Source organism: Thermobia domestica, chromosome 2 (assembly GCF_964235325.1).
Source record: "Thermobia domestica chromosome 2, izTheDome1.hap1.1, whole genome shotgun sequence".
Lineage (NCBI taxonomy): Eukaryota > Metazoa > Arthropoda > Insecta > Zygentoma > Lepismatidae > Thermobia > Thermobia domestica.
Window position 1 is genome coordinate 327,050,552 of NC_137455.1, and position 14,861 is coordinate 327,065,412.

Consider the following 14,861-nt stretch of genomic DNA (forward strand, 5'->3'; position numbering starts at 1 on the left):
ACTCATAATCACAAACGATAAAAACAATATGGAAAATTTATACCAATAATTTAGCAGGAAGTTTCTACTTCATTTTAAAACTAAGCCATTATCAAATATACGTACAAACTATTTTCTAAAACTTTCCTTTAGAAACCTCCAAACCCATCAACATGTGTATCTGAAACATAGCATCTCAAATATACAAGAAATGAATATATCACAAATTTCACATAATCTTTACTACCAAAAACACCAAAAAGAGATTAAAATGTAACCTCATATTTGCACAAAAATATAGAATAATATCTACCAAAAGTCAAACAACGTGTCAAGAAGTTCGTCTTACTTCCAACCTTCTCAACAATTTATAAGAGAATAACAAAATCATGACTGGAGAAGTTTATCATCGACTCAAATATTACGTTTATCATTCTATAAGGAAAATAACACATACCATAATAATCAATCGAAAGTAGTTCTCAAAACTAACAATCACTCATTAACTGAAAACTATTAATCACTCATTAACTGAACTAGCTCAATCTACAATAAAAATAAAATTAATTTTAAAAAGGGCAAACCAAAATGTTTGAGTAAATCCTGATTCTAAGATTCTGCAAACTTCGATTAATCCCCATTGATGATGATGATGAAGAACACACCAAAAACACAATAAACCAAGTACTAAGAATTAATTCAGCTGATGGAGATAATAACTTAGTAGATCAATAAGCAAAAGACGAACTGCAGATGATATAGAAAGCTTAGTAATCTTCATTAACATAATTTACCAAACATAAATATACTAATAACTGTAACCTTCAGAGTTTCCGTTAACAAATTCTAAACAAAAGACACATAAACATTCCAAACACACACACACACACACACACTGGATAAAGTAACTAAGAGCAGCTAAATATCTTATTCTTTAATTAGAACAGAGAAACCAGATATGCTACGCTAGTCTGAATATACCTAGGTAATCACATTTTTGCATGGCATTGTGCAAAGCAATAGAAATTGATTTTATCGCTATTAATATAAAGTACGTACAGACCAGAACACTGTAAGGTAAGTACAAATCCCAGGCATTTAGTACATGTATTACGTTTTGTCGCAAATGGTGAATATACAGTAATTTTTTTGTCTATTTCGTTGCAATACTGAGTGAGTTAAAGTTTTAAAATTAGTGGAGTGTTTTTCATACCCATAATGGATTTGAAAACAGAACTAGGAAAGGTCATTGCTATGGAACGGAAGTTCATTATCTAAAAACTATAGATATGTGACGTATAAAATGACTTTTAAAAAACATGGAAAAATGAACCAAAAATTGTGAAAAACGACGATTAAATTTGTAACTGCAACTTTAAAAGAATACAACAAATATACTAAATGATACCAGAAAAAAATGATATACCTTCTTTAGTTGAAATATGTAAGTTTGGTTTCATATTAAAATAACCAAATAAAATATAAATTTAAACAACTTAATGAATAAGACAACAGTGAATAATTCAATATAAAATGCACTAATTTCCTGTATCTCGGCCTACTATATGGCATTGTGTGTTTCCGTGTCTTGCACTTCACTGCAAAGATAAAGAGATAGTGCCGTCAGGAAAATTGTATAATTATTGTTTAGAATTAAACGAATATGTAAAATCGAAAAGTGAAAAATCAGAGACATATTCGAAAGGGGGAGACTTTCTAGGCATATTGCTTCTTTCCACGAAAATACAGACCGCCAAAAATAACAAATTTAAACGTCATATTTTTTAAATTATTATTTTTTAAATTATTATACACACACGCAAATTAATTTTGGGAATATTTAATGAAAATAAAAATTCCAATATTCTCCACTTACTTTATATACGGTTCCAATACATCACCACTGTCTTGACAACATAGAAATAAAGATTAATATCTGTAGTTCAGCTGAGGAATGTAATATAAGTATATACATGTGATATACGGAAAACTGTTAGATGTCAGTCACCTGCAACTGTCAGATGCAGACATGATGTAACATCTAAGGGCAGTGCGTATGTAGCATATGGATAACGTATGTTCCATACTGATTTCTGTAGTAAGCAAGAGGATTCCGTATATTTGTACAATATACCGCAGTCCGGAGAACGGATTTTTCACAGTGTCTTTAGCTCCTATGGCAGGGTCGAGCATGATTTAAAAATATAATACTCAGACATGTGAAAGCGATATCAGTGGAAACTAAAAACTTTCCAGTAGCTGACAAAACTCTCGCGTAGTTATTGTTTTCGTTGGTAGCATGATAGGAGAGAAAATGGCTGCCAATGAAGACACAAAGGCGTTTTTCGTTTTGAATTTACACGTTTGCCAATTTAATTATCAGTGTGCAACGTAATTTTAGAAGGAAGTTAGGTGAAGATGCACTCAACGAGCTCGAAAAGTAGTATCTGAAATGAAAGCAAATAAATGCATCTGTAAGCGAAAATCAAACGGTCGTTCGCTAGTAAGCAAGGGAAGTGTGCTGCTAGCAATTATAGTAAACGTTTGCGTTGGCTCCATGATCGCCCGACCTCACACCTTGTGACCCTTTTTCTTTGGATTTTTGTAAAATAACATGTGAATTGGCTATCTTTACAAACTGCCATCCAGGAACCTTGTGTTTGCATCTCAGAGGCCATTGCATTAGTGAATTGTCCTATATTTCAACGTTTATTGCAAGAAATGGACTACATACAGGTTAGAAGTGTGTCACGTGGTAAAGGGAGCTCACATTGAGCACATGTGACAGGATGTTTTGAACTGAATGCTAAACAAAACTTTATGAATTTCCGTTTCTATTTATACCACACTTTCAAGTGTCAGGGTGTTTTAAGCGAAATTTGTCTTGGTTTCTATGTAATCGGGAAGATCATTTGTAATAACACTGTATTAATAGCACTGAACAACTTGCAAGTCCATCATAGTATAAGAGAAAGAGATTCCGTTCCAAAAAATATACAAAGTTTAATAGTGATCTAAGATAGGTGTTATTGATAGGTGAACTGTTATTGACAGATGTTATTGTTATTGATAGGTGTCATTGACAAATATTTTCAATCTATTCGTACCTCTTAATGGTATTAGTAATCAGAAGAAAGAGGTTTATTATTTAGAAATACGTTAATATCTTATTTTTCATCTGACAATCCTGAAATTATAACTTGCAGCAAATGTTTAAAGTGTCAATCATTCTGGATACGTAATAAACATGTAAATTGACATTTTTAAATGCATTGGTAATTACTGTCTATAGCAGCGTTCCCCAACCGGTGTGCCATGAATGGGCCGCTGGTGTGCCGCGAGTAAATCGAGACAAAATTATTAATTCTATAGCAATTAAATTGCAGGACATAGGGAAAAATATATATTTGTATTTCACATTACTATGAACCTCTAATATGAATCTACAATTTTAAGTTTCATACCGCGTTACATTTCTGTACATTTTTAATATTGATAAACGTATTTCTTATCACTGTTATGACGTTATGGTCATTATTGCTTCTTTATTGTTGCAGACTATTTCGTAACTTCAAATTTTAAAATATTCAATCCTTTCGACAAAACAAACATGCATACGAGTTACCTACATTTGTGTTCTAAAAGTAAAAGAGATTGGTTTGTTCGTTCGTTATTTAGTGATCTTCCTCGTTAGTGAAAGTTTGAATGCAGTTTTCGAAAAAGAAAGTGTATTTTTAAAAACCTAAGTCCAATATTTCATTGCAATTGTTTTCTTTTTTTAAATTAGAATGAAAAATAAGCATAATGATTTACCATGGTGGAAAACCAGTGACCGAGCTTTCTTCTCTGTGAGGAGATCAGTAATCGCAGAAAAAAATACCATTGTATTTTATATTTAAATATAATAAAATCTATGAGTGTGCCGCGAGAATTCAAGTTACACCCATAGTGTGCCGCAAGTTGAAAAAGGTTGGGAAACGCTGGTCTATAGCTAAACCATTAACATTTTGAATTTAAATGAGAATATACTTTATTCATCTGAAGCATTCTATATTTATATCACACCTGACATTCAAGATTTTTTCATAATATAGATGTTAATCTCCCAACAAAATGTTTCTTCTTATCCCATGTACTTTCAACGTTGTATTTCATACATACACACACACACACACACACACACATATATATATATATATATATATATATATATATATATATATATATATATATATATATATATATATATATATATATATATATATATATATATATATATATATAATCTTTCCTTTTGATTAAATCTTCAATTTTTATCCTTTTCTGCCTTTAATTAACGTAGTTATTAAATCTTAATCTTTCAAAAGCTGTTTCTTAAAATGCATTTTAATGTAAAAGACATGAACGGTGCTGCTCCGATGTCAGGAACGGAGAAAAGTAAAGTAAAGCAAACGGGAAAAAGATAAATTGCTGGAGCATGTAAAACGCTTCTCTTGCATCTTCCTCATAGAAATTAATATTTTTCCTCTTTTTTTTCTTTCATCTTTAATTAGATCTTAGCTGCAAAGAAAAGCTAATATCAAAGTTTTATCTATGTTTAATAGCGTATATTGCCGCCTTATATCTTATGTATAATGTTAAAAATATGTGAATGTAAACAAGGAGCAGGATATTACACGCTTATATTTCGTAGGGAGCATGTAAATAAATGCTTTCTTTTCACTTCCATTTTCTTCTGTTTATTTTTTTAACTGTGAAACTATCATGTGTATGCATGGAAATTCATGGAATAATTCTGCTTATCTGTATACATATATATATGTATATTTAAAAAAATATATGAATTTAAATATTCATAGTCTAATGCCCCAAGGGTAAGTCTCGTCTCTACCCTAATTCTTCTGTTGAAACCGAAAGTTATATATTTAATTACTTCCGCTGTTACTATTGAATGCGTATGGGAAAAGATATTTTTTAATACAATATTTCAAAATTATTCCCTTTAGACTGAAGGAGACGGATAAATAATGGCAGTGACTGATTTAGAAAGAATTGATGGAGGAAACGGAAGAACGCTAAGGAAATCCCCGGACACGATGTTGTCCACGATAAACTCATGTGGTCCAGAATCGAAGCAGAGATCCCTCACACTAGAGGTAATAGCTCAAACACTTTTTTTATTTATTTATTTTTAGAAACTCACCGTCTTCACTGCCAAACGAGACTATTCACTATATTATCTTGTAATTCAATCATAAGGGTACGCTACACGTACAATAACATTGAGGATATTACTGCTTCAGCTATTAACAATCTAGGACTCCTTCCTACTTTGATGTTCCTTTCATTCTCCGCTACAAGTGCCGTATCATCTGTAAGCCGTATACATCTAATCATTTTACCTCCTACCGAAATGCCATCCTCATTATCTACACTCTCTTTCACTATCTGTTCTAGATAGATATTAAATAATGTAGGTCAGAGTTAGCATCCCTGTCGAATATCTCTTCCAATTGCATATTCCTCTGTCATTTGCTCCCATATTCTAACACTTATTTGTTGATTCATATATATAAATTTCTTACGACTCTTCGATCTTTCCATTAAAAACCAACCTTCTTCAGAACTCCCAACAAAAATTCACAAATAACACAACCAAAAGCCTTTTCTACATCAATAAGTACAACACATACCTCTTTCTCTTTTTCTACAAACCTTTCTCCGAAGACCCTGAATAATCTAATTGCAACTCTTGTGCGCTTACCTTTCCTGAACCCGAACTGTTCCTTCACAAATGTTTGATCTGTTCTTCCATACAACCTTGTGTTCGGTATTCGAAGTAAAGTTTTTGCTGCATGTGTTATGAGACTAACAGTCATATAATCCTTACATCTCTCTGAGTTTGATTTCTTAGTCATCTCTATCATGTTTCCTTTCTCCAGTTTCATATATTTCATTGCAGAGTCGGAACCCCCCATTTCTTAACCCCTTCAGTGCGTAATTTTCAGATGCAAACCGCTGTAAAAAGTGTAAGTTTTTGTCATTATCACTAAAAGCGCCATCATCACTTTCCTCCGACTCCAAACCTGTTGATTCTAAATCTGTTTCAAAATCACTTACATGAGAATCACTAATTAATAATTCTTCCTCGATGTCAGCATCGTTGAAATATCGTTTTGAAGCCATTACTGTGTTGTCTGCTCTCAAACGAAACAAAGAATGAAAACTGTATATGACGAAGCACAAACTCTATTTTAATTTCACCAGCTGAGCGTAAATATTGTCGGGATAACAGTACTCATACCATGTTCAAGTATATTCGCGATACGCAATACAAAATAGCCAAGGCAAAATGAAAGCGTATATATACGCCATCCGCACAGCAGGTGCGTTTTGAAGACACGAGTTAACTCGCCACCCACACTGAAGGGGTTAATAAATTCGATTGGTATATTATCTATTTCGCTTGCCTTCCCATCCCAAAATCTCGGATATAGTTTTTTCTTAAACTCATTACTAAGAATACTAAACCCTTGATCGTCTTTGCCTACTTCATTTCCGACTTCAACATCTAGACCACACAATCTATCCCTATTCTCAAATAAGTCCTCAAAATATTCTTTCCATCTTCCGAAGATTTCACTTCTCTCGCTGACTACCTTTTCATTCATATTTTCTACTGCCATCATAATATCCTATTGTTTCCTTCGAAGTTAAATAGATTTCACCTCCTTGTACATTTGCTCATATTTCCCAACTCTTTTTAATTCTTCTATGTCTTCTCATTTTCTTATGTAAAACTCTTCCCTTGCTCTGTTTCCCTCCGTAACTCGTTGCTTAAGTTCCAGTACATCTTTATGCCCTCTTCTGTATCAACCTGTTTTTTTTTTTTTTCGCTTTCCTTTCCTTCATTTTCTGCAACATCTGGTCTGTAATCCATGGTTTCGTAGCTGCTTAGTGTTTGTGGTAACCTACTACTTCTTCTGCATCTTGCTGTATGCAAAGTTTAATATGACCCCACCGTCTATTACTACCTTCTCCTATCCTTTCCTCGGTGGACTTTTTTTTCAATTTCTCAATGAAAAGATTTTTTACTTCATTTTCCAACTTTTCAGTATTGAACATCTTGTTGCCTTCTTTTTTCTGAATACATTTTTCAGTTGAGCATCATTTCCACCAACACAAGGTTATGATCAGAGAAAATGTCGGTCCAGGGGAAGATATTCGAGTTCTTCAAGCTATGCCAATACCTGTCCTAAATCATTACGTAGCCTATCTCATATCTTCGGCCGTCTATTTAGGATTTCCATGCTTATCTTCTCTTGTGTTCAACTAGTGTTCAACTAGATTCAACAAAGGGTTCTCAATGACTAGTAAATTCTGTCTACAGAAATCGGCCAGGTCCTTCTCCCGTTTCACTTCTTTCGCCTTAATCACATTTGCCTACGACATTATCTTCGTGTTTTTCTCCCACAACTGCATTAAAATCTACCATTACAATTATGCATGCATACTTCTTATCCCTGTCTATTGTTTCTTCTTTTTTTCACATAATTTTCCTCTACTTCCTCAGTTGTATACGAAGTCGTCGCGTCGGTTCGTATATCTGCATCGAGACTAGATCCTTCTTTTTCCCTTTAAGCCTTAACATAACTCTATCATGAACAAATTCTACGTTCACTGTCCTCTCTTTCAAACACTTGCCCGGAATTATTCTTCCACCATTATGATCTCCCTTTTCACTATCTGAGTAAAACATTTCAACACCCCCTTACCTTCCCATCTAACTTCACAAATTCCTACAAAATCTAGAGTATTTTGTTTCATTTCTTCTTTAAGATTTTGTAGTTTTCCTCCTGTAACATAGCAAGTACATTCCATGTCCTTATCCTAAACTTTTTGTTCTTGCTTGTCTTCTTTTTGTATATATCTTCCCCACATTATTACTTTCTCTTCCAATAGTCTTTCCTAAGACATTCTTCTCCCGAGATCCGAATGGAGGATATAATACATCCGGAACTATATTTTAACCTGCGAAAGGCTCTTCTACACATGCTCTCTTTTTGCTGTCAGAAGACTAGGGAAAAATAGACTGGTGGCTGGAGTAGTCCCGTTACCTTCCTAACCGGAGTATCCCAACCGTTAAAGTCACCCTGATCACGCTTGGAATGAATGTCCAAGTTGCTGTGCCAATCGCTATGATTTTCGCCAGCTTGGCTACTGAAGAATTGCTCAATTCTCCCATAATACTCTTCGTCTGGGTACTCCGTTTAGACCAATTCGATAGTCTTGGCCCTTCTGGTATTGCACTACCACCGACAGATCTAAATTTCACTGTAGGACGCAGTCCTCCCCACCTGACATATAAGAGTCTTCATAATGATGGTATTTATAGAAGAGGTATACTGGTATCGTAGCACAAAATTAGAATTCGATATATTTGGTTTGCTCGAACAGAATTTAGTGGTTTTTACATATGCTGTGGGTAAACAAATTTGGATTATCTAAAAAATATACACATAAATCACACTCCCCACTTTGTATTTCCTTAGGTTCTTTCTACCGTTTATTCTGAATATTCGAAAGTCAGTATTAACCAGTAGTAATATGTTCAGAGCCGTAACAATCGGTGGCGCAAGCGATCCAACGCATCGGGCTCCCCGGACGAAGTGATCCCGGCCGCCTCGCAACCACTGTTTAAACTCGTATTACATATTGCTAAAAGTCTAAATAACTCTGTTGTTGTTTTTGTGTTGAGATTTGTAAATTTTAAAGTTTCATATTATCAGCAAACTTTATCTGATTCAATCCTGTATTTTTAACATATAAACAAAGTCCAGAAATAAGGAGAAAACGAGGATAATATGCTTTCTGTTCGGAACACCATGCCAAGATGTTGGTGTCAATTGTAATACTGCTAGTGAAACAGTCTTATTTCCTCTAACAATGTACGTCAGTAAGTGAGAGCACCAATTACTCCTGTGAAAACAATAAGCATCACTCTTACTGACTGACGTACTTCGCCACAGGAAATAAGGAGGTTTCACCCAGTATTACGATTGAAACCACCATCTTGTCATGGTGTTTCGAGCAGAAAGCATATTATCCTAGTTTTCTCCTTAAATCTGGACTCCGTGTTTTTTTCAGTGTATGTAATGTTTAAAATGTAAGAAAACATTTAAATACTAAAACAAATAATATAGCTCACATTGTACTGTACAGAATATCCTGCAAGAAGCCAGCTTAGGATGCGCCTTTGAATGTAAAATAGCAAAGGATTCACCGAAACTGATTATCAATATATTATATTAAATGATCAGTAGATATATTACACATTTTATGTGTAATACATCTTTGTTGAAATCGAATGATCTGGTAGGCGGACATTAAAAAAAAAAGTGTTACCCATTTGTGGCTCTCAGAAGAAGAGATCTAGAGGCCTCGAGGAAAGAAGAACTAATCGAAGAACCACATATATAAATCAATTCAGTGGGATCTGTTGTTATAACCTTTGACAAGAAGATCAAGTTTCAACAGTTATTCTTCAAAAGAACTCTATGATTGGATTGCCCCAAAAATTCCTTCCTGACCCGGAGCTCTGAAGAGATTTATTACGGTGCTGAGTATGTTGTGTAATTCTCGAAATAAAATGAAATCTTTGAGTTTTACGTCCCACGTTTATGCTGGTTAGGCTAAAGGAGACGGTGATTATGAGAAATGAATGAATGAAATGGTGGAATGAAGAAAGTGGGAGGAAACGGGAGAACCACGAGAAAACCCACGAGCACAGTGTTTGTCCAACACAAAGTCTACATGGCGCGAGCTGGGATCGAACCAAGGACCCCAAGCACCGGAGGTGAACGCTCTACCACTGAGCCACTGTGTGAGATTGAATATGTAATTTTTTTAATTGGACGGGACACTTGAACATTCATAGGAAAAATTTATAGACAAGCAGCGCTAGCGTTTGAGATTTCTCGTTTCAAGTACTTGTTATATAGAAAATGTTTTGAAAACTAGGGGAATGCTAATCTTAAAAACATGGAAAGAATGGAAATTCCGTTCCTTCTAATTCGAGCATCTTTATTTGAGTGATTGTTGTTGTTGTTGTTATGGAGAAACGACGAATGGTTGTTGGATTTTGAAACCATACTATTATTTCAAACCGAAATTCAATTTCGATTTTTATAACAGATGTTGGATCAGTTTATGTTTTCAAGATCGAAAAACCTGTTTACTACTTGCAAAACCGAAAATCTATTTCGATTTTAATACCGAAAACCGGTTTGTGTTATCAAAACCAAAAATAGATCTTCATATATTCGATTTATCAAAAAAAAAAAAAAAGATGAAAATCGAAAATGTCATGTAACTATTTGCAAAAAAGCCTACAAAAATCTTGGATATATTTATCGAGTCAGTAAAGATCTCCAAAATGACCAAACTTTAATTCTGCTATATTATGCATACGTCAGATCGAAACTATATGGAACCCTAATACACAGAAATACTCATTCTTGATTGAGCGTATTGAAAATAAGTTTTTAAAGCTTCTTACACTCAAGAAAACAAAATTCTACCCGAAATTTGAAAGCTACATTAACCTTGTTGAAAATTTTAAATTTGAAACATTAGAACTGAGAAGAAATATTGACTTACTATTTTTACACAAACTCTTTCATCCACTAAATTGCGCACTGCTTCGAGATTTTTTTTTTTTTTTTTTTATGACAGCGAAAACAAATCTCTTACGCAGATATCCTGTATGGAGTGTTAGTGCAACCTACAACAGGTTAGTTAAAGAAATTTTCAAGGCAATGGATGTAAGTAGTTTTAAGAAGTCTATTAATTCTGTAAGACAAATGTAATTATTACCAATAGTTCTATTAATCTATATAATCTGTATAAGGTATATACTATGTAACACTGTAATTAGGCCTGTGCCTGTTGTGTTATATGTCAATAAATTAAATTAAATTAAATCAAACATGTGAACCAGTGTGCGAATTAGATAATCTATATTGGGGGGGATAAAATTAGGCCAAAGGACATAGTCTGGAGGTTCAAATTTCAAAATGAGACAATAAATGCCTTACCCCCCAGATATATATATATATATATATATATATATATATATATATATATATATATATATATATATATATATATATATATATATATATATATGTGTGTGTGTGTGTGTGTGTGTGTGTGTGTGTGTGTGTGTGTGTGTGACATCTGTAATAAATAAGAGATTTATTAATTTAATAAATCTACCGACAATAACTATGCACATATATATTGTCTGACATACACACACCCCAGTAAACCTTTCTGAACGTGTTTTAATGTTGTACTCACTCTTGTCCCCGTAGCTCTCTAAGGTTTATTTAATTAGGCTTGAGCGATAGCCATGATCACAAGCATATGTTAATTTTTCCACTTATATTGAAAGCTTCCATTTTGCATTAATACATACAGGTTGCGAAAAGAAACCTACTTCTGTCTTGTGAAAACCACTAAAATTATCAGTTAAACCGGACTTTTTTTTTCTTTTTTTTTAAGAAAATCTAGATATTAGCCTATCAAATAAGAAATGGATTGTTGCTGGTCCCGATTTCTCACATCAAGGTCAAATCGAAGGCCAAATATTTAAAATTTCTCAATTCAAATTTCGAGCTTGTGCTTCTACTTCCCGCTAAAGCTGTGCTCATCACGACTTTTTTTCTCCAAATATCGATTCCGTGATGGGCACGGAAAGTCAACACTTAAAAATTACTTTACTGTTAGGTTGAAGATGAGTTGATTCACTATGCAACGTTATTAAATGCAACGTTATTCAAATAAAGTAAAACATTACACTGAAGTTTTTCAGACAACATTAATTGCGTGGATAGCAAACTGTACAGCGAAAAGATGGAAAAATGAAGGATTAACTTTTTAAAAAACCCGCTCCAGTTGAAATGCTTGTACAGACACGGACAATGACACGGAGAACCAGTCGTATTAATAAATGCTGAAACAAATCTTGAATTATTCGCTTATTCACCTAAAAATCATCTTCATTAACATGTCTGCTCACTAGAAGCGTATCCCCAAGCGTGTACGTTAACACATACTTACGAGAGAATACCTATATCTCAGATTTTGAGTACAGTTTCAAAAGTTCATTTCCGTAAACTGTAAAAGCAGTGATTACTATGCTAATTATCACAAATTAAATGCAACTTTTGAGTTGCATACACACAACCTACTAGGGAATGAAGACCATGTGCTAACAAAGAGTACACTGGAAAATAAAATAACATGTTATAACAAAAATTAAAATAAGATGATAATCGATACAAATATAGAGGATAATATGACATATCCGAACTTCGCCAAGTATGGTAGAAGAAGCTATTTGTTTACTTCTTCTTGGCCAACCGCTAAGAACATTTATAAATCTATATGTGGCTTTGTTATACGCAATTAGTACATTCAAATTCACAAACGATGACGAACTGAAGGGTACGAAGGTACAGTTGCAAGTAACAACCGTAGTCATAATAAAATAGTTCTACTAAACAACGTTGAAAATAGTGGGTAATTAGGTGGTAAGTAGAAATGACCAAAACTGAACAGTTTACATCGATTATTTCGAAATACAGCTAGAAGATTAAATTTACAAGAAATAACAAAAATCAGTGAAATTTGGAGTTATACTAAGCATAGTTTGAGGGGGAAAGCGAGCATCCCCGGTAGGGATACTTCAGCTGACTTCTTTGGGGGGGAACAAAATGTGATTGAGGGGGAAAATCCCCCTCATCCCTCCCGGTAATTCGCACCCTGATGTGAACACATTAGCTATCAAGCATTACATTGACTGTATCTTACGGTGGTCCATACACACAGTATCATAGAAACCATCCAATATTATTTTTTACATTTGACTCTTACTTCTTTGATAGAGGACGATTATAGTGTGATAGTTCAAGAAGTTAGTTTATCAGTCACTTCAGTCATTTATTTTGTATTATTCTTCATGTCTAATTTTATTTCACATTTTAGGTAGTACTGATGCCATATTCAATTGGATACTTCTTTTTACCACATTCTTGTTGTTACTTCATTTTTTTAAACTGCGTTCGTTTGTTGTTTTTAAATTGCAGGGTGGTTGTAAAGTCAGTACCTATATGTAACAATGAATATTTCAAAAAGTAAACAACCTATCACAGTTTTATTTCCATTGAATACATTACTAGTGTGTCCTATTTGGTTATTAAGTTACAATTCAGCGTAAGCACCCGCATTTTCCACACGATTTTAAAATTTTTAGGAACAGAATCCATTGTTGTTTTTAACATCTCAACTGAAACATTTGCAAACACTTCATGGATATAATAAATTTTATTCAAGACTGTTAATATCCCTTGGATTTAACTTGTACACTTGTTCCTTAACTCAACCCCAAAGGTAAAAGTCGCATGGGATTAGATAGAGGCTGAGTGTAGGTCATTCTTTCGGTCCCAGTTCCAATCCATCTGCCAAGAAAATTGTCGTCAAGTTATGCTCTCACTGAAGTTGCATGCATAGTGGGGCGGAGTTCCATCCTGTATGAACAGCAATTCCCTTCCATTTCCCCATTCTTGAATCACAGGCTATGCATAAGTCCGAAGCATATGCAAGTATCGTTCACCATTCATAACGTTGCATAGCACGGACCAATGAATCTGATAGACGTCATTCCACACCAGATGGTTACCTTTGGTCTGGAAGAAAAAAATAGAAGAAAAAGTTCTTGCTGTCAAACAGAGTGTCCGTACGGTAAATATTCTTATTTCTCTTTGACCCTTATTGACAGAACTCTCTACAGCTGTAATATATGCAACTAGAAATTAAATATCTATAATTGGCTCAGCCTCCACTTGAGATGAAGTTACTGAATAACCTTCACTGAATAACCTGAATTCGCATTTACTACCATCTACTCTATAAATATATAGTATCTATATATACGTCCACTAATAAATACCTGCTCGTTATGTCTAGGATTGGTTCGTATCAAAGAAATTAAATGAAAAGTTCGAGGAAGTAGTATGGAGATTAATTATTTATTACAAATAAATATTCTAATTTTGGAGGTAGAATAATGTCTATCATCTCAGGACGCCACTCCGTCCCTATTTGCATCCAAATCTCCTGCTTGCCTTCCCCAATAACTAATGGAGAAAAAAAGAATTTAAGCTAACTTCTAATTTTCCTAATTCATAATTATTCAAATCTCTCTAATTAAGGATGGACCTGTGGAAATACTGGTTACAGTAATCACTTAACTCTGGCCCTTACTCCTTACAATTCAAAGACTGGACCTTGACTTACAGGACACAGTCTGGCAGAACCCTGATTGTGCGACTCCAAATTAGGTCTACAATAAGGAATCTATCTAAATTATATATGTAGGATAGGTTGGTCTTAAGATAGGTTTTCAGCCTTCACTCCACGGCTGTGACTAAACTTTCTTGCACTCAAGGAATGAGGAATTAGGTCAACACTCACTTTTACACGTTCCTGCATGAAAGCTGCAGTGAGAAAATTTCTAATAATTCACAGCACCTAATTGTACTAATAAATGCATACACAGGGGATCGAACCCAAACGCATTCGGATTCAAATAATAGTTCCTCCACCACAAGGACGGAACCAATACCTAAGTCTTTTCGACGTCTCTCGCCTTCGACAAAGACCCCATAGAAAGCTTAAATACTTCCATTCTAATCAACCATTAAATGACCCAAGTAGCCTCTGTTATAGGCGTAGGATCAAACTTCTAAAAAGCAAACTTAATTCCTAATTCCCTAACATTGTTTAAGCTATCTTACGGCCAAAGCCAGTTACTTTAG

General features: G+C 34.1%; 1 protein-coding gene across 1 annotated transcript; it reads right to left on the reverse strand.

Moving 5' to 3' along the window:
• Positions 1-5,582: 5,582 nt before the first annotated feature.
• Positions 5,583-5,957, reverse strand: LOC145679517 (uncharacterized). Its single transcript, XM_081750096.1, has one exon. It carries the CDS (start codon positions 5,955-5,957, stop codon positions 5,583-5,585), a length of 375 nt encoding a protein of 124 aa, XP_081606222.1.
• Positions 5,958-14,861: the final 8,904 nt, after the last annotated feature.